The sequence below is a fragment of the Ornithorhynchus anatinus genome, chromosome 6 (assembly GCF_004115215.2).
Source record: "Ornithorhynchus anatinus isolate Pmale09 chromosome 6, mOrnAna1.pri.v4, whole genome shotgun sequence".
Lineage (NCBI taxonomy): Eukaryota > Metazoa > Chordata > Mammalia > Monotremata > Ornithorhynchidae > Ornithorhynchus > Ornithorhynchus anatinus.
This window is the reverse complement of record NC_041733.1, coordinates 29,409,562-29,435,973: the sequence shown is the minus strand read 5'-3', so window position 1 is coordinate 29,435,973 and position 26,412 is coordinate 29,409,562. Positions and strand designations below refer to the sequence as shown.

The window sequence follows — 26,412 nt, the reverse complement described above, 5'->3', positions numbered from 1 at the left end:
GGGAGTCATGAGGTCATGGGTTCTAATTCTGCTCTGCCATTTGTCTGCTGCATGACCTTGGGTAAGTCACTTCACTTCTCTGGGCCTCAATTACCTCATCTGTAAAATGGGGATTAAGACTGTGAGCCCTATGTGGGAAAGGGACTGTATCCAACCTGGCTACCATGTATCTACCCTAGGGCTTAAAACAATACTTGGCATATAGTAAGTGCATAATAATAATAACTATGGTATTTAAGTGCTTATTATGTGCTGAGCACTGTTATAAGCACTGGGGTAGAGAGTAATTAGATTGTCCCACATGGGGCTCACATTTTTTAATCCCCATTTTTACAGATGAGGTAACTGAAGTACAGAGTACTGAAGTGCTTGCCCAAGGTCACACAGCAGACAAGGGCAGAGTTTGGGATTAGAACCCATGACTCTGACTTCCAAGCCCGGGCTCTTTCCACTGAGCCATGCTGCTTCTCACTGCTAAACAGGTGGTATTATGTCTACCCTCCAAGACCTTACAGTCTACTGGGAATTTACAATCACAGATCATCCCTGGACCTTTTATAATCCAACACTCACTCAGGCCAATTTTGGGGTTTTGCTTTTATATTCACTGAATGGCAGTTTCACTCCGTGATGGGCTCTGATAAGTGCAGATAGCTCATAAATTTGTAGGAACTGCTATTCCCTTTTCATGTAATGACAATTTCAGGGTTTATGGTAACACTTTTTCTAGCTCTTTTCCCCAGAGGCAAGATATCTTCGCACATAGTAAGCACTTAAATACCATCATCATTATTATTATTATATCAATCAATTGTATTTATTGAGCACTTACGGTGGGCAGAGCACTGTACGAAGAACTTGGGAGAGTACAGCACAATACTATAAAACGTTCTCTTCCCACAGCAAGCTTACGGGGATATTGTAGATATAGTAGGAAAACTTCAAAGCAAGTGACAATTATACCTTCTTCCCCTCCTTTATATAGGATAATATATTGGTTTGATGAGTTGGCCTTGAATTGCTTTTGAGAAAACAAATTTTGCCCCTCTCATCTCATGAATTTGATAAAAGGGTATTTAATAACTTTGTTAATGGATTTTCAGATTATCTTTTTGGGATGAATTGCTTAACCCACATATAAATATAATTCTCCATGAAATGCATTGAAACACTTCCAATTATTGCTTCAGATCTCTGTGGTACAGGTGAAATTAGTGGTCCCAGGATTTCAATGATGACATGGGAAGAAAATAGATTTCCTTCCCCTTAGACAAATTGAAGGTACATGGCCCAGTCTCCTTCATGAAAAAGGCCATATTGGATAAAAAATGGTGTTCCTGACTAGTTGTTTCTCCTCTGATACAAGATTTATGGCAATAGGGTGGCTGGAACTCCTTTTCAACATATCCTTCCCTTCTTTTCAACTTGCCCACTCCTGCTAACAGGACCATTATTCCTTCTCCTCCACCCACACACACATACCTCAACTCCACTTTGGAAGACTTTTTGTGTCTGTCATTCACTGGCTTGTACAGTCCTCAGTGGTATGGATTTGCCCTCCTTTTCCACTTCTCTATGGACTTAATTAGCCTCTCCCTATTCCGCTCTATCCTACATCTTCTTAGAGCATGGCTCCTCTTGCTAATAACTACTCCTCGTAAAAGACTATAGAAATTCCATGTGACTCGTATCAAAATAAAATTATTGACCAAGGCTCTCCATTATTCAGCTGTCCCCTTCTCCCATTGCATCTTAACTCACTTTCTCTCCCTTCTACCCAAGCAAGCCTGCTTATCAATCCCCATTTTACTCTCCCACCTCTGATTCATGACATGTTACTTTCCAAGCTTATTGCCCTCCTCACACCTCCCCTCCTTTGAAACTAAACAAAAAAATTCACTCACTGCTCCATAAAGCTTTCATAAGTCATTGCCTCCTTCCCTCCCATCCCTTTTCACATCATTCACTCCAGCTATCCTAATACTTAGGGAAGCTCTGAAAATCATCTGTCTACACTTCTGTTATTTGTATACTTATGTCTATGCCTCTGGCAATTGCACATCTTTATTTTAATTTGGGTTTGTTTATTTGTATTTATTCTATCTCACCCATTACATAGCAAACTCCTTAAGAACAGGGACTTGTCTTAGTTGCCTCAAAAGCACTGAGCACATTCTTTACGCAGATCCCTGTCCTAAATGCTGGGGAAGTTACAGAGGAAGACTAAGTCAAGCTCAGAGAGGAGTTGAACTTTTAATTAATCTTTAGTGCATATTTGCAGTATCTTATTAAGATCCTTTCAGAATTCTAAATGAAGTGTTGAAAACATGAAAATTGAGCAAGGAAGTTGTTTAAAGATAGTTTCCAGTTATTACATGGAATTCACTGTTTGCTAAGATGAATCATAGGCACCTGATAAATGTCCTGTTGCTATCTCCATACTGAATTTGCCTTTAGACTCATACTAAAGAGGGTATTATAAGTTGGAGGGGCAGGTCTTAATTTGAGAGAAGAGTTCCATTTGGCCCTAGGCCTGGGGAGCAAACTGTGTGTCTGTCTGTTGCTCCTCTCTGTCTCTTTCTTCTTTGTCTCTCTCCTCTGTTTCTCTCTCTGTCTCTGTATCTGCCTTTTTCTGTCTCTGTTTCTTCAGTCTCCATGCTCTTACCTGGCTCGGCCCAGAGGAGTGGGGCATTAATGCACATGGGCTTTGCATTTCAATTTTCTCTGTCCCACTCTTTCATTATCTAGGTGGTCACACCAGTATCATCTCACTTCTGACTGGGGTATTACCATGCTGATAGACACTACCCTCCACTCACCCCACCAAAATGGACTCTTGCAGTACATGGGCAAGCTATTATTCATCATTCAATCATATTTATTGTACAAAGCACTGTACTAAGTGCTTGGGAGAGTACAATCTAACAACCAACAGACACATTCAGATACATTCCCTGCCCACAACGAGCTCACATGCAGCTGATTTCAGAGCACTGGGTGAGGCTGTACATCTTGATGAAGGAAAGCTCATGGAAATGAATGGTGATAATAATTATGGTATTTTATTAAGCACTTACTAGGTACCAAATCCTGCACTAAATACTGGGGAAGATACATTGCAATCAGATCAGAGATTACTACCGTCCCATAAGGAGTTCACAGCCTGAGGAAGGGAGAACAAGTATTTCATCCCCATTTTACAGGTTAGGAAACTAAGACACAGAGAAGTGACTCACCCAAGGTCACACAGCACACAAGTGAAAGAACTGGGATTACAAGCTGATCCTCTGCCTCCCAGTCTATGATTCTTCCAGGAGACCACACTGCTTCTCGCTGCACAGTGGGTGTACGATGTGCCTCCTTTAGGGAGAGGGGTGGGGATAGGCCAAGAAGAGGATGGGAGCAACAGCTGCTGCTGTGGGCATGTCCACCATGACCAACCCCATTACCCTCCCCCATTCCCTTGCGGACTTGTTGCCGCAGAGAGGGCTGGTGATACAGGTTTGGTGTAGTGGATAGAGCCCGGGCCCAGGAGCTAAAGGTTCATGGGGTCTAATCCTGGCTCTGCCACTTGTCTGCTATGTGAAGCAGTGTGGCTCAGTGGAAAGAGCACGGGCTTTGGAGTCAGAGGTCATGAGTTCGAATTCCAGCTCTGCCACTTGTCAGCTGTGTGACTGTGGGCAAGTCACTTAACTTATCTGTGCCTCAGTTCCCTCAACTGTAAAATGGGGATGAGGACTGTGAGCCCCACGTGGGACAACCTGATTCCCCTGTGTCTACCCCAGCGCTTAGAACAGTGCTCTGCACATAGTAAGTGCTTAACAAATACCAACATTATTATTATGTGACTTTGGGCAAGCTACTTCACTTCTTTGTGCCTCAGTTCCCTCATCTGTAAAATGGGAATTGAGACTATGAACCCCAGGTGGGACAGGGACTGTGTCCAACCCGATTTGCTTGTATCCACCCCAGCACCTGGCACCCAGTAAGTGCTAAACGAATACCACAATTATTATTATTACTGTTACAAACCTGAAACAGGGAAAGGAAGGGATTTGTGGCAGTGGAACCATGTGCATCAATAGTTTAAAGAAATAGATAAATAATGCTGGAGTGTGGGAGGAGGATGGGGTCATGTTTGGGACAGGGTGGCAGTGAAACTACAGGGTAAAGGGGAGAGTAAGGAGGGAGCTGAGTGAGGGGTGGCAGGAGCTAGGACGGGTTGGACTTTTCTTCTGTGATTAGACCTAATTTTGGTCAGAAGTTTGATTTATGAATCCTGGAACACTTCAGTAAATAGTCCAGGATATGTATGTGATTGACGTTCAAACCAAAAAAAAAAAAAGCACTGGAGAATGGGGAAAGGACTGAGGAGACAGTGGCAGAGTTTGGAGGGCAGAGTTTGGAGTGTAGGGAAGCAGAAGGAAGAGGTTAGGGGAGCAGGGAGTAATTTACAATATAATTTTTACTTTGGGGGTTGTTTCTGGATCATTCAATGGTATTTGAGTGCTTACTGTTTGCAGAACACTGTATTCAGTGCTTGGGAGAGCACAATACAACAATAAATGGACATATTCCCTCCCCACAATGAGTTTACAGAACCTGGCTCATTGCACCACAGCACTTGTGTACATATCCTTTTACTCTTACTCTCATCAGTAATTTAATATCTGTCTCACCTTGTAGACTGTAAACTCCTTAGGGGCAGGGATTGTGTATATCAAGTCTATTGTCTTGTACTTTCCCAAGGGCTTACTGCAGAGCTCTGCACATAGTACAAGCTCAGTAAATACCACTGATTGATGATTTAGATACAGCCCTGTTTTTGAGGAACATAACCTGGTTATATCAGAGGTACCCCTGTTCTCAACATTGTTTTATGGAATGGTTGAGGGCAGAACTGTATCTGCTACTGATGAGATTAGAAATGTCCTTTTTCATGGCACACTAGAAAAATACGATTGATTAAGAGTGCACCCACTATCTCTGTCAGCCATTTTGCAATGGGTACCCTGGGCTCAAGAATACCTAGCCAGAGAGTGTGGAGAGCTCAGCACAAACTAATACCCTCCTGAAAAAACAACTCAGTAAGATATAATAATAATAGCATTTGTTAAGCGCTTATTATGTGCAAGCACTGTTCTAAGCATTGGGGTAGATACAGGCTAATCAGGTTGTCCCATGTGGGGCTCCCAGTCTTAATCCCCATTTGACAGATGAGGGAACTGAGGCACAGAGAAGTGAAGTGACTTGCTCAAAAGTCACACAGCTGATAAATGGTGTAGCTGGGATTAGAAGCCATGACCTCTGACTCCCAAGCCCGCACTCTTTCCAGTAAACCTTGCAGCTTCTCTCCATTTGGTAGGATATGGCAGTAGGATATTCATTTTCCCCCTCTTCCCCCCAATTTAAAACCAATATCCTGTGAAGTGGTGTGGCCTAGTTGAAAGAGCACAGGACTTGCAGTCAGAAGACCTGTATTCAAAACCTGGCTCCATCAGTTGCCTGCTATCCCAGCTCCGCCACTTGTCAGCTGTGTGACTTTGGGCAAGTCACTTGACTTCTCTGTGCCTCAGTTACCTCATCTGTAAAATGGGGATTAAGACTGTGAGCTCCACGTGGGGCAACCTGATCACCTTGTATCCCCCCAGCGCTTAGAACAGTGCTTTGCACATAGTAAGCACTTAACAAATGCCATCATTATTATTACTATTATTATGTATCCTTGCATAAGTCTAAGGTTTTTGAGCCTCATTGTCTTCATCTATAAATTGGGAATTAAATATGTTCTTCCTACCCCTTTGGACTGTGAGCATTATGTGGGACAGGGACTATATCTGATCTGATTTTGTTTTATCTACCCAAGGGATTTGCACATAGTAACAGCTTAATAAATACACACAATTCCTATTATCCTATGTAATATATGTAGTTAGCCCCAGTCTGATCTCTTAAGTGAGAGCACAGTTCCCTTGGACAGTCTCTTTGATTTCTGGCCAACTACTTAAGGAAGCAAGCCTCACCCCGAATGGCAAGAGGTAAGAAAATGTGGGTACTATCAATTGTATTTACTATGTGCAGAACACTGTATTAAGTGCTCAGGAGAGTACAATATAACAGACACATTCCCTGTTTGCAAGAGATTCAATAATACCCACATTCATGGATACACTCTCACCCCAATAATACCATCTTCAAATACTGAGAAAACTCTACTTCTAGTTATAGAACTATTATTATTACTACAGGAAGTGCTTTATTTGGGATTACTGATCATTTTACCCTCATTCTTAGTAATAATATTATTAGCATTTGTTAAGCACTTATGTGCCAAGCACTGTTTTAAGCACTGGGGTAGACACTAGTTAGGTTGGGCAGAGTTCCTGTTCCACATGGGGTTTACAGTCTAAGTAGGAAGGGAGAACAGGTATTGAATCCCCAGTTTATAGATGATGAAAGTGGGGCACAGAGAAGTGAAGTCACTTGCCCAAGGTCACACAGCAGGTAAATGGCAGAGCTGGGATTAGAACCCAGGTCCTCTGACTCCCAGCCCTTTGCTTTTTCCACTAGACTGCAGCTTCTCTTCTGAGCAGAGCCCTAACAAGGAGTACGTGCTCCCTTATTTACATAAAATTCTTTATTAGCTCTCATAGGAAGGATTAGCATACATTTAGTGTTTCATGGGTGAACCCTGGGTGTGTTTCAACCCAAAAGAGTCCTTAAATGCTGACTCATTTCTCAAGAGTCGTGATGCAGATTGATATGACAAAGGAAGTTGTGGACTATTTCTTCTTCCATCAGATTCTCCCTCTCTTCCCCAACCCCTCCAACTATTATCCTCACTCTTACCTCACTAGAATAGCGATTGCAAGGTTATACATTAAGGCTGGAGTCTCGAATAGTGAAATGGGTGAAAAGAAGAATGGACAGTTAAAATTCAGATAGCCCAAATCATCAGACTAGTGGCAAACTAAAATAATGTCACTGAATGTGAGTCGACATCACTGTCTGAGCTATTAATCAATTAACATCAATTTAAAGGAATCTGATAGGACATTTTGTTTCAATTCAACACAGAAGGGCTGCAAAGGTTAAGTTTTGCCAAGAGACTACTCTCCTCCCTCCCCTTATCAAGAAGATTGAGTTCTGGTGCAGAGCTCCTCTTTGGCTCAGGAGCCTGTTTGATGGGCAGGAGCTGCCTGGAGGTGTCACTGGCCCCACCCTCTATTTCTGTTTCTCCCCTCCCTATCCTGCCTAGCTTCTGGAGACTGCTCCAAGGCCACTAATTCTCCTCAGCAAGGAGAGAAACAAGACCAATAAGAAGCTACCTGACTCCAGAAACGTCAGCCCTGTCTGCTCCAGAAACACCCCCTTAAATAAAACTGTTCTTATAGCCCTGACTACAGAATGAGGAGCCAAACAGATTCTTCTCTTCCAAAAAATTCAAAAACCAAAAAAAAAAAAAAAAACCCCCACACAAAAAACCCCTGCACCATACAGTCAATGTCATTTTTCAGGCTGATTTTTTTTGTTTCCTGGACTAAGCTCAAGTAGAAGCTTTGTCCTCAGAGGGGTTTTTTTATTTTTTGGTAGAATCCTTTTTATTAGCCCACATGAGGATGATGTGGCTTGAACACTAACTAATGAATGAATAGATGCAACAAGAAAATTTTAAATAACACATCAATCATCCTCCTTTTCCTTTTTTGCCCCTTGAGACACAGTAAAGGGTTAGGTTTTTTGTTTGTTTTTGTCTTATCTGTAACAACAGATTATTCATATTCTACCACTTTTTAATTTTTCAGAGAAGTTGTATCTCTTTCAAACAAGCAGGCACTGGGTTAACAGGAAAAACATGCACAGAATATCATTCTGAAAATATTTCTAGAACTATATATACACCAAGGACAAAATCTACCAGCTGAATTGTGTCTATATTGACCTTTTCAGAGAACATAATTCAGGGGGCGCATCTCTCAAGCTTGGAAATGAAAAAATTCCATTTTTGATTTTGATTCATGCTTTTGTCTGTTTCTGCATTTAGATGTGGCTCTCAATGAGAGGTTTAAAGATAAAATGGAAAGGCTGTGTAACCTGGCTGGTAACTGTGTTTCTGCAGTGCATTGGGAAAGAACAGTCCATGATGCCATTTTTCTAAGCAAAATTAAAGTCAGAGCAGTGCCTTATATGTATGATCACGGTAAAAATTAGTTTTGATGCCAAGTTAGTTAGTTTCCATGCCAAACAGGTAAATTTAAAAAATTATTAAATAACTCAACCATCCAAGAAATGCCTTTGATACCTTTGGATATTTCCAAGTCAGACATCACAAGGGCTCAGTATTCCTTTGAAGACATGACAGGTAATTTTAAACTAATTGTGGGAAGCAGCGTGGCTCAGTGGAAAGAGTCCAGGCTTGGGAGTCAGAGGTTATGGGTTCAAATGCCGGCTCTGCCACTTGTCAGCTGTGTGACTGTGGGCAAGTCACTTCACTTCTCTATGCCTCAGTTACCTCATCTGTAAAATGGGGATTAATTGGGAGCCTCACCTGGGACAACCTGATTATCCTGTATCCATCCCAGAGCTTAGAACATTGCTCTGCACATTGTAAGCACTTAACAAATACCAACATTATTATTAACACAGGTCTGGGAGTCAGAGGACCTGGGTTCTAATCCCAACTCTGTCACCTGGCTGCTGTGTGATGTTGGGTGAGTCACTTTACTTCTCGGGGCCTCTGTTTCCTCAACTGGTAGTTTGACTGGTGGGTCCCACCTGGGACAGAGATTGTCCTGATCTTGTGCCTACCCCCGTGCTTAGTACAGTGCTTCTCTCTTGGTAAGCATTTAACAAATGCCACAAGAATAATAGTAAAACCAAATTTTACCCAAGCAGCTAAATGACCACATGAATGTTCCAAGCAATACCCTCAGATAGTAATAATAATAATGGTATTTGTTAAGCGCTTACTATGTGCAAAGCACTGTTCTAAGCATTGGGGGATACAAGGTGATCAGGTTGTCCCACTTGGGGCTCACAGTCTTAATCCCCATTTTAAAGATGAGGTAACTAAGGCACAGAGAAGTTAAGTGACTTGTCCAAAGTCACACAGCTGACAAGCGGCGGAGCCAGGATTAGAACCCACGACCTCTGGCTCCCAAGCCCGGGCTCTTTCCACTGAGCCATGCTGCTTCTCAGATGAAATTTAGATATCAGACCCTGAAACTGTGGCTCACTGACTTCATTTTGACATATTAGAATCATGAATACTTGTAGAGGAGATGCAAAAAATGCAACCCTACTTCTTCTTATGTACCATCATTTTTTGCCACTGCAAACATTACGTGGACCCACTGTCTCTATGCACTCCCTAGCCTGGAACTCCCTCCCCTCCATATGCGACAGACCACCACTCTCCCCACCTTCAGTGCCTTATTGAAATCATATCTTTGAGCTTGCTGTGGGCAGGGTATGGGTCTGTTAATTATACTGTACTCTCCCAAGAGCTCAGTACAGTGCTTTGCACACACTAAGCACTCAATAAATATGAATGAATGAGTGACTTAATATCTCCTCCAAGAGGTCTTTCCTGACTAAGCCCTCATCTCCCTTGCAGAAGGATCTGTATCTTTTAAACACTTGATATTCACTCCAAAACACATATATCTATCTGTAATTTATCTTATTGTCAATCTTCCTCCATGTAGCTGTGTAAGCTCCTTGTAGGCTGGAAACATGTCTACGAACTCTATTGTACTGTACTCACCCAACTGCTTAGTGTGATGCTCTGCACAAAGCACTCAATAAATACATTGACTGTAGAATGAGGATGCAATATCTGTTTTCCCTCCTACATAGATTGTGAGCCCCAGGTGGGACACCGACTGTGACCGACATTATTTTCTATCTACTCCAGCACTTTAAGCACTTACTAAATACTTAGCACGGCATTAATACCACTGTTGTTATCAATAAACTGCCTGAAATTACAGATTTTCATTTTGAAAGATGGGTGTAGGTGAGGGCCCAGTTTCTTTGAGACTTTAACAAGATGAGTTAAAATAATAACATTGGTATTTGTTAAGCACTTACTATGTTCCGTGCACTGTACTAAGCACTGGGGTAGATACAAGATCATCAGATCCTACATGGGGCTCACAACCTAAATAGGAGGGAAAACAGGAGTCCGAGGTCCTGGATTCTAATTCCGGCTCTGCCACTTGTCTGCTATGACACCTTGGGCTAGTCCCTTTTCTGTCCTTCAGTTTTCTCAACTGTAAAATGGGGATTCAACGTCTGTTCTCTCTCCTACCTAGACTGTGAGCCCCATATGGGACCCGATTAACCTGTATCTATCCAGTGCTGACAACAATTCTTGACACGTAGTAAATACTTGACAAATACCATAATAATACTAATAGTATTTACTGCACACCTAATGAAAGCAGAACACTGTATTAAGTACTTGAGAGGAGCAATAGAAATAATTCCTGCTTTCAAGGAATTTACAGTCTAGTAGGGGAACCAGACCCTGAAATAACTTACAGATGGGCAGAAGGAGGGGAAGCGGATAGGTATAAGTTTGTGCTTAAACAGTAGGGTATATGCACATATATGTACAGAAGTGCTACAGGTGACTATGAGTCCACAGCTTGTTCAAAACATAGACTGGCTAGTTCAGCCTTTGGAACATTAACTCACAGGCAATGAATGAAATGAACCAAACCTTTTAACTTTTTTTTTTCATTTAAAAGCACAATCTCTATTTGTTTTAAATGACAGATGCTGAGGGGAAAAATTGCGACAGACTACTTTAAATACAAAATCACTAATGTTGGAACACCCTAATCTGTGAGCTATGTGTATTTATAGGTTGCATATCTTCAAAGAGATTCATTTGAACATATTTGGGTCAAGGAACAGTCAATAACGAAGTTAATGTACATTAAGTATAGGCCAGCTTCTACTCCCTTGTCATTCCATCAACAAGTATTTGAGTGCCTACAGGGTGCATAGCAATATATACAGGGAGAACCTGATCCAGTATTTTCATGGATTGATTTTTTTTCTAAATCCACTTTATCTGCCTGTAAATCAAATACTCTATATATGAGTTAAATATAGCTTTAGTACTCAATCAATGCTAATTCAGGACAGATTAGCCTGATTCTCTGGTCGATTATGATTTTCTTTTTGGTCACTTTACTGTGGAAATGCAGTGCATACCAATTAATTTTGCATCCTTATAGTAACTCTATTGGAAAGGTAGGAGGGAATTTATAATGTTGTGCTAAAAATAATTTTTGATTTCTTGTGGATTTTAAATTTCCATAGTCTCCTTTTTCTTCCTTTAACACAAATGGTCAAAAGTTGTATTCAGTTAACCTAACTTGATAGCTATTGTATTATCAATATCAGCTAGTTGAGGACAGGGAACATATGTCTTGCTTTTATTGTACTCACTCATATGCTTAGAAGTAGCAGTGGTAATAATTCTTAATCACTTAGTGCTCACAGAGTACTGAACTAAGGGTAGGGAAAATTGCTTAGCATTTAATAACCACTTAAGAAATACCAAGTGATAATTGTATTTATCGAGCACTTACTGTGTAAAGAGCACAGTGCTAAGTGTTTGGGAGAGTAAAATATAATAGAGCTGGTAGGCACGTTCCCTGCCCACAGTGAGTTTACAGTCTAAAGGGGGAGACAGACTTTAATGTAAATAAATAAATGACAGAAATGTACATAAGTGCTGTGGGGCTGAGTTGGGGAATGGTGAATCAAGGGAGCAAGTCAAATTGATCTGCATGAAATCCTCCTTTTCATCAAGCTATCATCATTATAATGAAAAGCATTTATGGTGTGCAGAGCCCAGGATTCACTGCTGGGGAATATACTTTAGAAGTAAAAGCCATAGTCCCAGCCCTCAAGGAATTTATGATCTAATGGAGGAGACAAATGGACAAATATACAATAGGGGAAAGACAGCATAGATAAAGTCAATAGAGGTAAGAGATTAAATATTTAAAGAGATAAACAGATAGGAGAGAAACTATCGGCAGCGGTATTATGGGGCCCCAACCACTAGCTTGCCACCAGACTAGAGTCTGAAATCCCAATGAGAAGCTACCTATCACCCTGCAACTGTCCTTGCAGTTTTAAACGCTCCTGTGCTATACTTCTTCCTCCCCTTCCCCTGCCCCCATGCAACACCTGCTAAAACAACCAGGCATTTAAAGCTGCTCAAGGCAACCCTTGCTGCTGTGGTGGCAAGCGGCAGAGAAGCAGCGTGGCTCAGTGGAAAGAGCTTGGGCTTGGGGGTCAGAGGTCATGAGTTCGAATTCCGCCTCTGCCACTTGTCAGCTGTGTGACTTCGGGCAAGTCACTTAACTTCTCTGTGCCTCAGTTACCTCATCTGTAAAATGGGGATTAAGACTGTGAGCCTCACGTGGGAAAACCTGATTAGCCTGTATACCCCAGCGCTTAGAACAGTGCTCTGCACATAGTAAGCGCTTAACAAATACCAACATTATTATTAAAATGGCTTGCCCTCTTCCTGGATCCAATGCCCTCTTGCCATTCCAGGGAAAGGAATTTTTAACTTTCACCCAGAGGAAGGAGTGGTCAGCGGTATCAAAGACAGCTGAGAGGTCATGGAAGATTGGGATAAAGTAGAGCCCATTGGATAGCCAGAAGGTGGTCATGAGAGATCTTGATGAATGCAGTCTTAGAATGAAGAGGCCCGGGTCCAGATCGTGGGAAGCTGAGAAGAGACTTGGTGGAAAGGAAGTGAAGAGAGCAGTTATATACAGGTTTGTCTAGGGAGTTTGGACAGGAATAGGGACAGGAATGATAGCCGGATGGTATGCTGTGGTTGAAAAATAGCTTTTTCAGGATGAGGGAGACTTGGGCTTGTTTCAAGGCAGAAGGGAGGAATCCAAGGGACCATGAGAGGTAGAAAAGAGGAAATGGAAGCAAGTGTTTTTTTTTGAAAGAGTGGAGAGTGAGATCCAAAACCCAGGTATAGAGTTATAATTTTAAGAGTGGGGGGGGCACTCTTCTTGTCAGACAACTGAGGAGGAGGGGAATATAGATGGTAGTGGAAGATTATAGGGGTTTTCCCATTAGCTGGATTTTTGATGTGCTCCTGCCTGTAGAAAGGTAAATTGAAAGAGCAGTTGTAAAGGATGGAATATTGTTGTGCTTTTCATTCATTCACCTGTAGAGTTGGCTTTGAAGAAGACTTTGAAGGATTCTAGTATTTGGAATTTTCCCCCAAATGGTTGCACAAAGAGGCTGAGTTAGAGCATGACGGTTCTTGCTCATCGCAGGTCAAATGATGAACTTGGTAGGAGGTTTTGCTAACAATCTGGAGCTCTTTATTAAGGATGGCCCAAATCTCTCTTTCTCCTCTTCCTTTCATTTGTGGGAGGAGATTTGAGGTGGTAAATTTAGACTGAACACAACAAGCAGGGATTTTTAAACTCAAGCTCACCTCAAACAAGATATTCTTAGAGTAGATAATCAAATCGCACGAGTCTGCTTTAATGAGCAGGGCCCTCGGCGTTCAGCAACCCACTCAACTAATGTCATTACTTACTGTTCACACTGTGCAAAGCCATGCCTACCATTCCTTGTGAAACCCTGCTTGTATTAAGTGAGCAGTGTTCTGCCTATTCTCCCCCTGCCACCCCATGATGCAGAAATAAAATGAGATCTCCCTTTCCACTTTTCAGATTAGCTACTAGATATACAGAGATGACAAGCAAAAATGAAGTGACCTACTTAATTATATCATCTAACTATCCAGGCAGCAAACTGTAGAAATAATAATTCTTCAGTTGTCTTTACAAACATTTCTTCTGTGTTTTTGCTTTGCAATTACCTGGCCTCTCTATCATCTGATTTGATTTTAGTAGTCTACTTCTGAATCTTGTGTCTAGTCCAAACCCAGCATTTGCCATTTATGAAACCCACTCAGAGTTTTTGGTTCAAGAGACTTACTGCCTGTCAGTCAACAATGGAGAAAATTAATTTATTGTGTAGGGGCTGAGAAAAATTTTAAAAAAGGAACTTTGAATTTATCTTCAATTTATCTACATGATCGTCTCCAATTCTGAGATCTTTCTTGTCTTCAACATAGCCACCCTTTCTGAGGGTGTCCCCTTCTTCCCCCAAGTGGAATTTCTGTTTGATTTGGAAGTGAATTGGCAACCACTGGAATTTCTTGAGGAACTTCCAGTTCTTGAAGAACTCTAGACTGGATGCTCCTTGTGGATGGGGAACATATCTACCAACTCAGCTATAATAGACTCTCCCAAGCACTTAGTACAGTGCTCTGCACACAGTAAGTGCTCAAAAGCAATTGGTTGATTGATGCAGTAGTCAGGGCAGGATATGATAGGTGCTTGGATCAGTGTGATAACAGTTTGGATGAGAAGAAAGGGTGGATTTTAGCAATGCTTGTGAAGGTAGAACCGAGAGGATTTGGTGACAGATTGAATATGTGGGTTGAGTGAGAGATGAGTTGAAGATAATGCCAAGGTTATGGCCTTGTAAGACGGGGAGGGTAGTGATACTGTCTACAATTATGAGAAGGATGGGGTTTGGGTGGGAAGATAAGTTCTGTTTTGGATATATTAGAGACAATTCCCATACATACAGGCTGCAGGCAAATATTTCTGCTCTGGGAACTAGCTCTACTGCAAGGATGACCAGTTGCCTCACTTAGCAACCTTGTTAAAACCTAGTTAGGGACAGTCATCTCCATGTAACTGTTAGAAAATAAGTATTCAACTTCCCAAGGCAGGGATCAATCATGCCTTCCAACTCTGTTGTAACTTACCCAAGCCCACAGTAAGGTGCTCTGAACACAGTAAGCACTCAATAAGTACCATTGATTGAGAAGCAGCGTGGCTCATTGGAAAGGGCACGGGCTTTGGAGTCAGGGCTCATGAGTTCAAATCCCAGTTCTGCCACTTGTCAGCTGTGTGACTGTGGGCAAGTCACTTAACTTCTCTGTGCCTCAGTTCCCTCATCTGTAAAATGGGGATTAAGACTGTGAGCCCCACGTGGGACAACCTGATTCCCCTGTGTCTACCCCAGCGCTTAGAACAGTACTCGGCACATAGTAAGCGCTTAACAAATGCCAACATTATTATTATTATTGTTAACTATACCAGGCAGCAGGATATGATTATTAAAATGGATAAAAATTCCTTCCTTATTGCATACCTCAAATATCCTTATTGCATACCTCAAATATACATTCTAGATTCCTCAAAAATTGAAGGTTTAGTATAAAATTAGCCTTCTTCAAGACTATCCTTCTGTTGCTGTCTGAAACCCCTGGAGTCAGAAGCCCCAAAACTACTTCCAGCCTCCCTTCAGATAAGTGAAAATTCCATAGATAAATATTCACTCATTCAATAGTATTTATTGAGCGCTTACTATGTGCAGAGCACTGTACTAAGCGCTTGGGATGAACAAGTCGGCAACAGATAGAGACGGTCCCTGCCGTTTGACGGGCTTACAGTCTAATCGATAATATAGACCCTTACAAATTTTTGACAAACACAAAGAGAACCAGACTCTATAAGAAACCATGTACTTAATTTGAACTCTGAGAACTATCACATTTACCAGTAGTTAACATGGCACTTGCTACCTTCTAAAGATTGCACACTACCTGGTTTTAATACAAAATACAAGAAAAGTATCCCAAGCATTAAACTTATTACCATAAATGTACTCCTTTCTCACTGTCTTTAACACTTGAATATCTCCAGGAACTCTTGCAAGGGAGCTTGATCAAAGGCTTCTCTATGGGAGAGATGCAAAATTAACAAATACCCAGTTTACTGGACGCTGTTGCTTCTGGGTATTTTCTAACCTGATCCCACCCAAAGGCAGGAATTTGAAGGATCAGTTCATTTGTCTTTTCTTATACTCTAAGTTCAGAAGCCTGGAAACTATGACCAAATGAAATTGACACAATTTGGAGCACAAATCAAAATTAAATTCATCCCTACACATGCCAATTAACGACTTACCTTTCTAAGTGTGATCTTATCGGTTTTTCTTCTCATTTTAGCTTTTACACATACAAAGGAGAAGCCGGGTGGCCTAGTGGAGAGAACAGGGGTCTGAGAGTCAGAGGACCTGTGTTTTAATTCTGGCTCTACCACTTACCTGCTGGGTGATCATGTTGCCGATGAGGGAACTATTCTATTTAGTTGCCATTGTTTTTACGAGATGTTCTTCCCCTCGACTCTATTTATTGCCATTGTTCTTGTCTGTCCGTCTCCCCCGATTAGACTGTAAGCCCGTCAAACGGCAGGGACTGTCTCTATCTGTTGCCAACTTGTTCATTCCAAGCGCTTAGTACAGTGCTTTGCACATAGTAAGAGCTCAATAAGTACTATTGAATGAATTGAATGAAAAGTGAAGTGATTTGCCCAAGGTCACCAGGCAGGTAAATGGTGGAGCTGAGATTAGAATCCAGGTCCTTAGGCAAGTCACTTCACTTCTCTAGGCCTCAGTTACCTCATCTGTAAAGTGAGGATTAAGGCTGTGAGTCCCATGTTGGAGATGGACTATGTCCAATCTGATTAGCCCATTGTTGGGTGGGGATAGTCTCTGTTGTAGAATTGTACTTTCCAAGTGTGTAGTATAGTGCTCTGCACACAGTAAGCGCTCGATAAATATGATTGAATGAATGAACGAATTAGCTGTATCTACCCGTGCACTTAGTACAGTCTGGCACATTGTAAGCATTTAACAAATACCATTAAAAAAAAGAAAAGGTCCGCTGATTCCCAGGCCCACACTCCTTCCACTGGCTTTAAAGCACTCCATCCCCTTTCCCCCTTCTACCTCCCCTCACTACTCTCCTTCTAAAACCCAATCCACACACTTCGCTCCTCTAGTGCTAACATTCTCACTGTGCCCCTTCTCACTGTGCCTCAGTCTTGCCGCCAACCCCACATCCTGCCTCTGTCCTGGAATGCCTCCCTTCTCAAATCTGACAATTACTCTCTCCCCCACCCCCCCAACTTTCAAAATCTTATTGAAGGCACATCTCCTTCAAGAGGCCTTCCCAGACTAAGGCTCTGCCTTTCCTCTTCTCCCACTCTCTTTTGCATCACCCTGACTTGCTCCCTTGGTTCTTCCCCCTACCAACCACACTGCACATCTGTAATTCATTTATTTGTATAGATATCTGTCTCCCCACCTCTAGACTGTAAGCTCAGTGTGGGCAGGGAATGTGGTGTTATATTTTCCCAAGCACTTAATACAGTGCTCTAGACACAGTAAGCACTCAATAAATGCAATTGAATGAACAGGCCATGCTGCTTCTCAGTGGTCAGTAGAACACAATTTTCCCATAACCCAAAGCTCTATAAGAACCTAACCCTGGTTTATGGGAGGACTGGATGTAAAATAACCTTTCCAAAAGCTTTCTGCAAAAATTCCTGCAGGTTTCCATTACCCTGCTTTTAAAAATCCTTTCCCCTAAATTTATGCTTATATTAAGGTCTCAAACTCAACTGAGATGATTACTCATCTTCATTACCTAGTTGTTTTGTTTAATTACTTCTGACATCCCACGCGTCATTTAAAAGAGCACAAGGAATTAGATAAAATACAATTGGGAAATATGACTTTAATAAATAATTGGAGTATAGTTCTTTTCAAAGTTATGGTTTTGTTCTCACCCTATTCTTTTCCTTATTCTATGACTGGTCCTTTTATATTCTGTTAAATTTATTTTTAGATAATGTCATTCAGGCAAAGTGTCTCAACAGTCTCTTCAGAGTAAAATAAAAGAAAAGAACAATGCTATCTTGAATTGCATTTCCTGAGTCTTATTCAGATGATCTTGCAATTCCAAAGTGAAATGAATCAGAATTATTTGGGGCTCCCCTTAGCCTCTGAATGCAAGAGGGGAAGGGCATGGTTCAGAGTCTTAATTGCATATGCAGGTGAACAGGCAGATGAAAGTACTCCTGAGATTTGTAGTTGGTAGGGATGCAATGGAGAGGGGGTTAACCATTAATCTGGGGGCATTTGCTTGACAATTCTTACTAGGATTATACTATATTTTTCTTTTCCTGCTATGCCTTTTGGGGTCAACAAAAAAAGCACATGTGAGAATTTTGAAGAATCTGATCTCAACCTCTTTTCTTTATTCACATATGCTAATTTTAAAGATAATCCTTGAAGTCAGATCATTGATCTCAGAGAGCATCCAGTGGCCATCTAGCCCACCACCGACCAGCTGAAGTCATTCCAGGCAGCTGGGCATCAAAGATCTATAGGGTAAGCAATCTTTTCATACATTCAATTGTATTTATTGAGTGCTTACTATATGCGGAACACTGTACTAAATGCTTGGAGAGTACAATATAACAATAAACAGACACATTCCCTGCCCACAATGAGCTTACACTGTCCATCCTGGTATATCCATGTGGTCCAGACATATTTTGCCAGGAGAAAATTCCATTAAGAGCAAATCTTCCCAGAGCCAACCAGAAGTTAGCAGCACCATTTTTTGGAGGGGAGGTGGTTGTGGGAGTCTTCCCATTTCTGAGCCCATCCTAGAGTAGTGATTTCAGCCCACCTGCCTGATTGGCAGGCAGTGGTCTGCTTTCCAACTCTCAACCCTGATCCCCATACCACATTGTCCTCTCAGCTGACCTCGGTGTTTCAGAAGCTGGGTACTTGAGGGGAGAACAAAGAGTTGTCAGCAGTCCTGGATATTAGCTATCAATCAAGAACACTCCCACTCCAAACAAGAGGCATGAATGTTTCACAATCCCATGGAAAAAGTGTCTTCGGGCTCAGCTGGGCAGAGGTCCACAGTTTCACCGCATTCTGATTCGGTGTAGACAAGGTGTTGGTGCCAGGGAGCCTCTCCTTAACTCTAACCTAAATCTCCCCTACTGGGAATGAATCCTCATTTACTCTTATGTTATCTTTACTGGGTATAGAGAACAGTTGATCCCCACCTATTAGTTCTCGTATGCTGATGATAATTAAGTCACTCCACCTTCTCTTCACAGGAGTCTCACTATATTTGAATCCCTGACACTATACTTCCCAGCTTTTAGTGTAAGGCTCTGCGATTAAATATTCATTCAATCATATTTGAGTGTTTACTGTGTGCAGAGCACTGTACTAAGAATTTAGGATAGTATAATAAACAATAAACAGATACATTCCCTTTCCCCTTTAATTTAAATTCTGGCCAGTCTTTAAGTCACTTTTGTTACACTCCTTGCTTTTCTCAATTTTCACATTCTTGGTCAAGGATCACAAACTGGCCATGCTAGCCTAGTGAGGACCAGACAGTTCAGAGTGTCTGAATGGATTATATCAATCTTGATTGTATACATCCCAGCATTCACCCATGTCCTCTGAGCAATAGTGTTTCCTGCTGACTTATGGTCCTCTATAAACCTTCGACCCCTTTTTGGCCATATGCATGGCCAGCCCATTTCCATTTGGAGCAGTATTTGTGTCTCTCATTTCTCATCTTTATTAAGCACCAGGCACTGTACTAAATATTGAGGTAGATGCAAGCTAGTCAGGTTGGACACAGTCCATGTCCCACGTTGGATTCATGATCTTAATACCCATTTTACAGATGACATAACTGAGGCACAGAGAAGTGAAGTGGCTTGTCTCAGGTCACACAGCAGACATGTTTCAAAGCCAAGATTAGAACCCAGGTCCTCTGGCTCCCAGGCCTTGTCTTTCCACAAGACCATACTGCTTCCTGTATCATTTTGCCTTTATCCCAACTGACCTCTCTCCTATTTGTTTTGGCCCACTTGATTTCATCAAGGTCTCTTGGAATCCTAACTCTATCTTAGCCTTATCTACCAAGACCCAAGTCACTATTCTGGGTCCAGTGTCTAACTTGCCAAGTTTCTTCCCCATTCCATCACCCATTCTATGGTTGAACATACTAAATAGAGTTAGGCTGAGAACAGCCCCTACCGAACATCAAGTTTCAACTACCGAGTGTCTGCCTGAGTGAATGTTTAGCTATTTGGAACTGTAGTTCACAGACTTTTGGTGAGTTATTACTTCAGAATGTGGCATAATAACAAGGGACCATGTCTTCTACTTTCATTGTTTGCTTCCAAGCTCTTAGGACAGTAGGCACTCAATAAGCACTACTCATTGGTGATAAAACCAAATAGTAACAGTCAGAACTTAATGTTCTAACTATTTATTATAGTCCCCAGCAGTGATAGGGCCCTGTACAATATTCACATTCGAAGTGACTAATAAATTGGCTATAATTGCCTTATTTCATAGGCGCTCAATAAGCACTACTGATTGGTGATAAAACCGAACAGTAACAGTCAGAGATCTTAATGTTCTAACTATTTATTACAGTCCCCAGAAGTGATAGGACCCTGTACCACATTCACATTAGCAGTGACTAATAACAAATTGGCTGTAATTGTCTTATTTCAAAATTTATCTGAGAGCCATCAGCCTTGTTCTTCAACATATTTACCTACTTTGTTGATTGTATCTTCTTGAACAGAATCAAAAGCCCTGTTCTTTTAGACTTTCCTCAGGGTTCTATTTTCAGCTCCTTTATTGTAACTGTGTTGTTCTCTGGACTTATGTCTCTCACTGCTGATTGCCATACTAGGCTTAAATAAAGGCATGAACATCCCTGGGGTTAGTGGAAAGATTGGCTCACAGACCCATCCAGGTTTACTAAACAGTTTGGGGAGAAGCTTTCACTTGGAAGTTTTACCCAGTTTACTGTGGAATACGGAGGAAATGCTACTTGATGTGGGATAGCATCACGGCTTTAATAAAGTCACATCCAAAATGTCCAGGTGCAATCCCCTGGCATCATTGTGGAAATTTAGGTTGGGATAAATAAACATCAGTGCTCTTTTTTTTTTCATTTCATCCTAGCTAGGTCTAATTAGTTGATGAATATCCTGACCGGCGGCCAATTTTTTTCTGAGTTCTTTGGAACTGTGGAGATAGAGGAGAATTGGAGAAAGTCCAGCATGATAAAGAGCTTCAAATATGTAGGTGGTTAAAACAAGAAAAATAATCTGTAAATATCTAAGTCAAACAGCTTTTATGGTATCTGCCTGAATTTCATTCATTATTGAATAGATTTCCTCCCCATCTGGAACCAGGCCTGCAGATCTGGGAATCCATCGCCACCCAGGGGTCCTGAGAATTGACAGGTTTAGTATGAAGGCCTGGGTCTTCAGACCTGTGAGACTCAGCCAAGCTTATTGCTAGGCTCCTGTTTGGAGCAGAAAGGGAAACTCAAGGGAAGGGGTCAGTGTCAGGGGGTATTCCCTCTCTTGCCCCCTAGATCCCAGAGAATTCCACCTTAGATAAGGATGAGAGAATTCAAAATTCTGAGGAAATTCCTAGGGCTCCCTCTGTCTTTCACATAATAATAATAATTAACAGCAATACTAATTATTATAGTACTTTTAAGTGCTTACCTTGTGGCAGGCACTGTACTAAGCACTGGGGTGGACACAAGGAAATTGGGTTGGACCATGGTCCCTGTACCGTGGTGGGGCTCACAGTCTCAATCCCCATTTTACAGATGTGGTAATTGAGGCACAGAGAAGTGAAATGACTGCCCAAGGTCACACAGCACATCCAAGCCATTTATCCAGTTTTTCCTACTTCTCTACCTTGTTGCTCTATTGTTCAATTGCATTTATTGAGCACTTACTGTGTGCAGAGCATTGTACTAAGCACTTGGGAGAGTACGATATAACAGTAAACAAACTCGTTCACTGCTCACAGTGAGCTTACAGTCTGTATCACCAAGACCCTGCTTTATCCTTCTCCCTTCCTCCTGTATACACTACCTTCTCTCTCCAGATAAAACTAACAACCCTGCTCTTCCCTTTTCCCTCCCTTTGTTCCCACAGTATTCTTTTCCAACACTAATCTTTAGCTACTAATCTCTCTTCCACCGGGCTCATTTCCCTCCTTATTCCTTTTATACCTCCTTACTTCCTTAAGCCCCTTGAGAGCATGAACCTTGGCAGAGAAGCAGGGCTAGAACCAGACCCGGGACAACCCTGATTTAAAGAGTAATGGAAGCGTGAGTAATATATCATTCAGTCTCCAGCTCCAGAATGCCAGATGAAGTTCACTGTCATGTTCATCAATTAATATGTACTGAGCACTTCACTGGTTACAATGGCATTATTCTAGCTGCTTCGTTGCTATTTTGAACGGATGGTTGCGTGTAAACAGCTATAATATCTTGGGGGTCTGTTCTACAGTGACTTAGGTGGTTATACTTGAAAAACTATTCAAATTAGATTGGCATCAAGCCAAGCCATATGGCTTGAAAGGTTGATAGGTAACAAGTAATGCATTAAGTTGAAGGAGGTGTCAAGGGGATCAACATTAATTAGGTTTGATTCAGGGTGTCTACCCCAGCAAGGTTTGAAGTCTGGTTATTCTTCTTCAGGGCCTCTTGCCCAGTTGCTGTCAAGCTCAAGCTCAAATCACAAACCCATTGAATTGCAATTCCCAGGATGGGGATAGACCACCGTTAAAATTTCTACTGCCTCAGATGGAAGGAATTGGGCCAGCTCTATGGGTCTCCCACCCTTATATTGTCTCCTGAACCATGCACTTAGTAGGTTGCTCTGATTTTTGCACTGTCCTGGATAACATTCTCATAAAAGAGTATAGAAGTTTGGTTTAGAAACTCAGTGGTCACTTTCATAAATGGGGCTACATTGACCAAGACCTCCTCTGCCATTCTGGGATCACCGAAGAGACATGAAAAAGACCAAAAGGAATTTGGAGACCAAGGGAAAGATTCAGAACCTGGTAGGATCAACCCAAGGAAATATAAAAAATGCTAAATGTATGTATGCAAAATAATCACACACATAACCAAAGCTTCCTTCCATCAGAAGAGCAGGACCCTCAAAAGAGAAATTCTCCCTTTAGCCTGTAAACTCCTTGGGGCCAGGGAACCCGCCTACCAACTCTGTTCTACCGTACTCTCCCAAGCGTTTAGTACTGTGCTTGGCCCACAGTAAATGCTCAGTAAGAGTGATTGATTCAGAGTGGTAGATGGGGGGGAGGAATAATGAGATGGAATTAAAAGATCAATTCTGTCTGCAAGACCGGAAAGAGTTCTGGATGACGAATCCTCGCTCATCTTCTAAGAGAAATGGTGGGAGCCTGTCCCTAGAGAAGCTTGAAAGTAGGCTGCACAGGGAGTTAAGCAATGCATCGGATGGGCGCAGTCCTTTAGTGATCCCTGTAGGGTCAGATCTAATCATTCTTCGTCACCACAAACTTCTGTAATGAATTAGTCCAGGGAAAGCCAAGAAGGCCTCATAACTGATGGGAGTGATAGGCTGTCTGCGAGTTGGAGATGTATCTAAAAGTGCCCCAGAACAGAACATTCCTGGACTATAACCACCCAGAAGATAAGCACAGAGAGTGCTAGTTACTAGATATTTCTCTCATGATTGCTGAAGAAATTCCTCCGCTCCTCCCAGGGTTAGCAGTGTGTTACATTTGCTCTCTCCTCTTTCCCATGCACCGCCAAAGAGTCATTAAGATGACTTTCTTTACCAAAAGAAACTGAATTGAATGAGGAGGAAAACAAGCTGGGATTCTCTTTAATTTTACCAGTTTGGCAACAGATGAGTGTTATGTCTAGCTCGCTGAGTGTCAGTCAGAACCTGTATCGGCATCTGTTCCAGCAGAAGCAGTTTCTGAATGGACAAAAGGAGGACTCTCTGCATTGAAATACAGGGTCTTAACTGAGTGAGGAGGCTGCTCTGTAGTCCTGGATCCCCTTTCTGGGGAAGGCCACCTTAGCAAACAGAAAAAGAGCTTTTACTACCAGAAGAAGGTTAAAACAATTCAACCTTTACTCTTCCAAAGGAGAGAGAGAGGAAAAAAAAAAACCTCACTCACTGTGTAGAAAGCTGGCCTCTTCTGTTGTCAGGAGTCTCTTGGAATGTCGCTTCCAGCAAGATGGGCACAAGCTGGGGGAGGATCAGAAACAGCAGCTTCAAATCCAACTGCAGTTTCCACATGGCGAGAAAGGCTTCTCACTCTGTGAACTGTCAAAACACCAGACGAGCCAAGTGGGTGTAGGTTTCTACAAAGTTTTTCTTTCTTCCTTCCTTTTTTTAAAAAAGCTGAACAGTGACTAGCAAATGGAAATTTTGTGGGTGTTAGTGGTTCCCAAAATTCTGAAAATGTGTGCTGGTGGAAATTAAAGACATTCCTCCAGTCACATTTTTCATCTCAAATAAAAATAGCTCAGTGTGCATGATCATGTTAAGTCTTAGGCAAAATTAGTTTTATGAGGGAAATTCCTGAAGCTCAAGGAGGAAAAAGCAAAAGAATAAAAGACGATAATCCCTCTGAGGCTTTTGTTTCTTCCCAGGTCTCTAAGATCTCCATGATCAAACAATTTAAAAATGAACAGTGGAAAGCCAACAAGGAAACAAGAGGAACCAGGTCTGTCCCCGGTTCAGTACCTGACCAGGAATCTCCCAGCTGAAGGTTAACAGCTACAGGAAGTTGAGATTGTGGTTAAATAGGTAACACTTACCCTTCTAAAGAGGAACAAAATGATCTCCTCAGCATAGTGGGACAGAATGAATGTCATTTCTGGGCACTGAACTCCTTTCAAGACCTATCACCATAGTGTCCAGAAGGCAATGGTAGAGAGATCTAGAACTAACCACGCCGATTTTTGAAACAATAAGGAAATGGTCTGAGTTAAATTCTAGTTCTAGTGATTGTTTTCTCTTTGTTTCCAGATCTAACTTTGGAGCGGTGGAATTTAGTTGCAATTGATTTTTGTTATAATAATGTCATTTTTCTCAGAGGTGGCTATGCCTCTCTAGTGGAAAAATGGGTCGTGGCATACATTTCAGAGCCAATCTGATGGTTCATAGACCTTGAAGCTGTCAACATGCCCTATCGCTTCCCATTTTCTTACTGTTCTCATTCCTCATTGCTGATGTGTGTGGGGCAAGGAGTGGTGACTAAGAAGGGGATGGGTTATTTATTTCCAGAATAAATTCATGTGAGCGGGATTAAGGAAATCAGAAAGGCTCCACTCTCCTTTCAGATTCCTGTTTCCTGTAACTGTAACAATAACTTGAATGTACACAGCCATTTTTGGTTTTTCTAAGCACCTTCCCCTGAGCGATCTCCATTATTCCTTACCACATCCATGTGAGGCAGGTATTACTGTCCAGTGACTTCCCTGAGATCTCCCAGGAGGCCAGTGACAGAGCTGGGACTTGAATCCAGCTTTCATGGGTCCCCTAATCATGTTCTTTCCTTTAGACCACACTGCTTCCCGTAGTCAACATCCCTCTTGAAGAATAGTGTTCTTGGTTGTTACCTTCTTGGGCTCTGCCTCACTTTAAGTTAGGAATATGGCTGAAATAGTTGGTGTTCCAGTTGGCAGTTCCCAAATTAAATTTCTAAACCTCTTTGAGGTGAAGATGTGTTTTAGTTCTTATTCATAGCTTCTCAAAAAGCATCAAAACACTAAACTAACACTCTGAGGGTGGATAGAGATGGATTTTTTCCATGCCCATCTTACAAGCTGGAAACTAAGGCTAGCAAAGTGAAAGAAATATGGTTATGCCTTTTTTGTTCTTGAAATTGACTAGTGCTGGAGTCCTATTCCTCACTTCTGAATATTTTTCTTTTTAAAACAATATTGCTATATTACTATTCAGGCTCCACAGCTAAAGCATCAATTGCATGTTAAAGACCTTTTAATGTCAATGATCAATCATTACTGACCCCAGCAAGTCAACATAACCTACTCATCTGACATAAGGAAGTCGATTCACTGATCTGACCTCAGGACAATGGATTATAGCAAGCTGCTTGTCTGAGCATTGTGGGAATGGTAGTCCAAATGACCTCACTGACACTCACCAGAACCACTAGTCATTATTTATTATCACTTCTATGATTGGGGATGAAGGTATTGTGGCCCAGTGGAAAGACTCAGACCTGAGAGTCAGGGAACCTGGTTCGTAGCTGCTATAGGTACTTGGCAAGTCACTTAATTGCTTTGCCTCCCCTGCAAAATAGAGATTAAATACCTATTCTCTCTCCATCTTGGACTGTGAACCCCACGTGGGACAGGACCTAATTATCTTGTAGTTACCCCAGCACTCAACACAGCACTTGGCACTTAGTAAATGCTTAGAAAATACGATTATTATTATTTAATTACCCACCAAACTTTTAAAGGCTTTTGAAAGTTAAAAACCACTCTGGGACTTTCAAGGAAAAGAAATACATTAGGCTTATCTTGCCTTATGCTGTCGACGCCAGGCCGTAGCGATGCCATGGCCACCTCTCTCCCAGAAC

The 26,412-nt window shown here is 41.8% G+C and overlaps 1 protein-coding gene across 1 annotated transcript in view; it reads right to left on the bottom strand.

Annotated features, from left to right (window-relative positions):
* CD99L2 (CD99 molecule like 2) overlaps window positions 1-24,095 on the bottom strand; it is a 155,077-nt gene extending 130,982 nt beyond the window's left edge. Inside the window, exon 1 of the mRNA XM_007665870.4 lies at window positions 23,974-24,095. Within this exon, the coding sequence (XP_007664060.2) occupies window positions 23,974-24,095 (122 nt within the window). The remainder of the gene's footprint in view (window positions 1-23,973) is intronic.
* Between the last annotated feature and the right edge of the window lie 2,317 nt (window positions 24,096-26,412).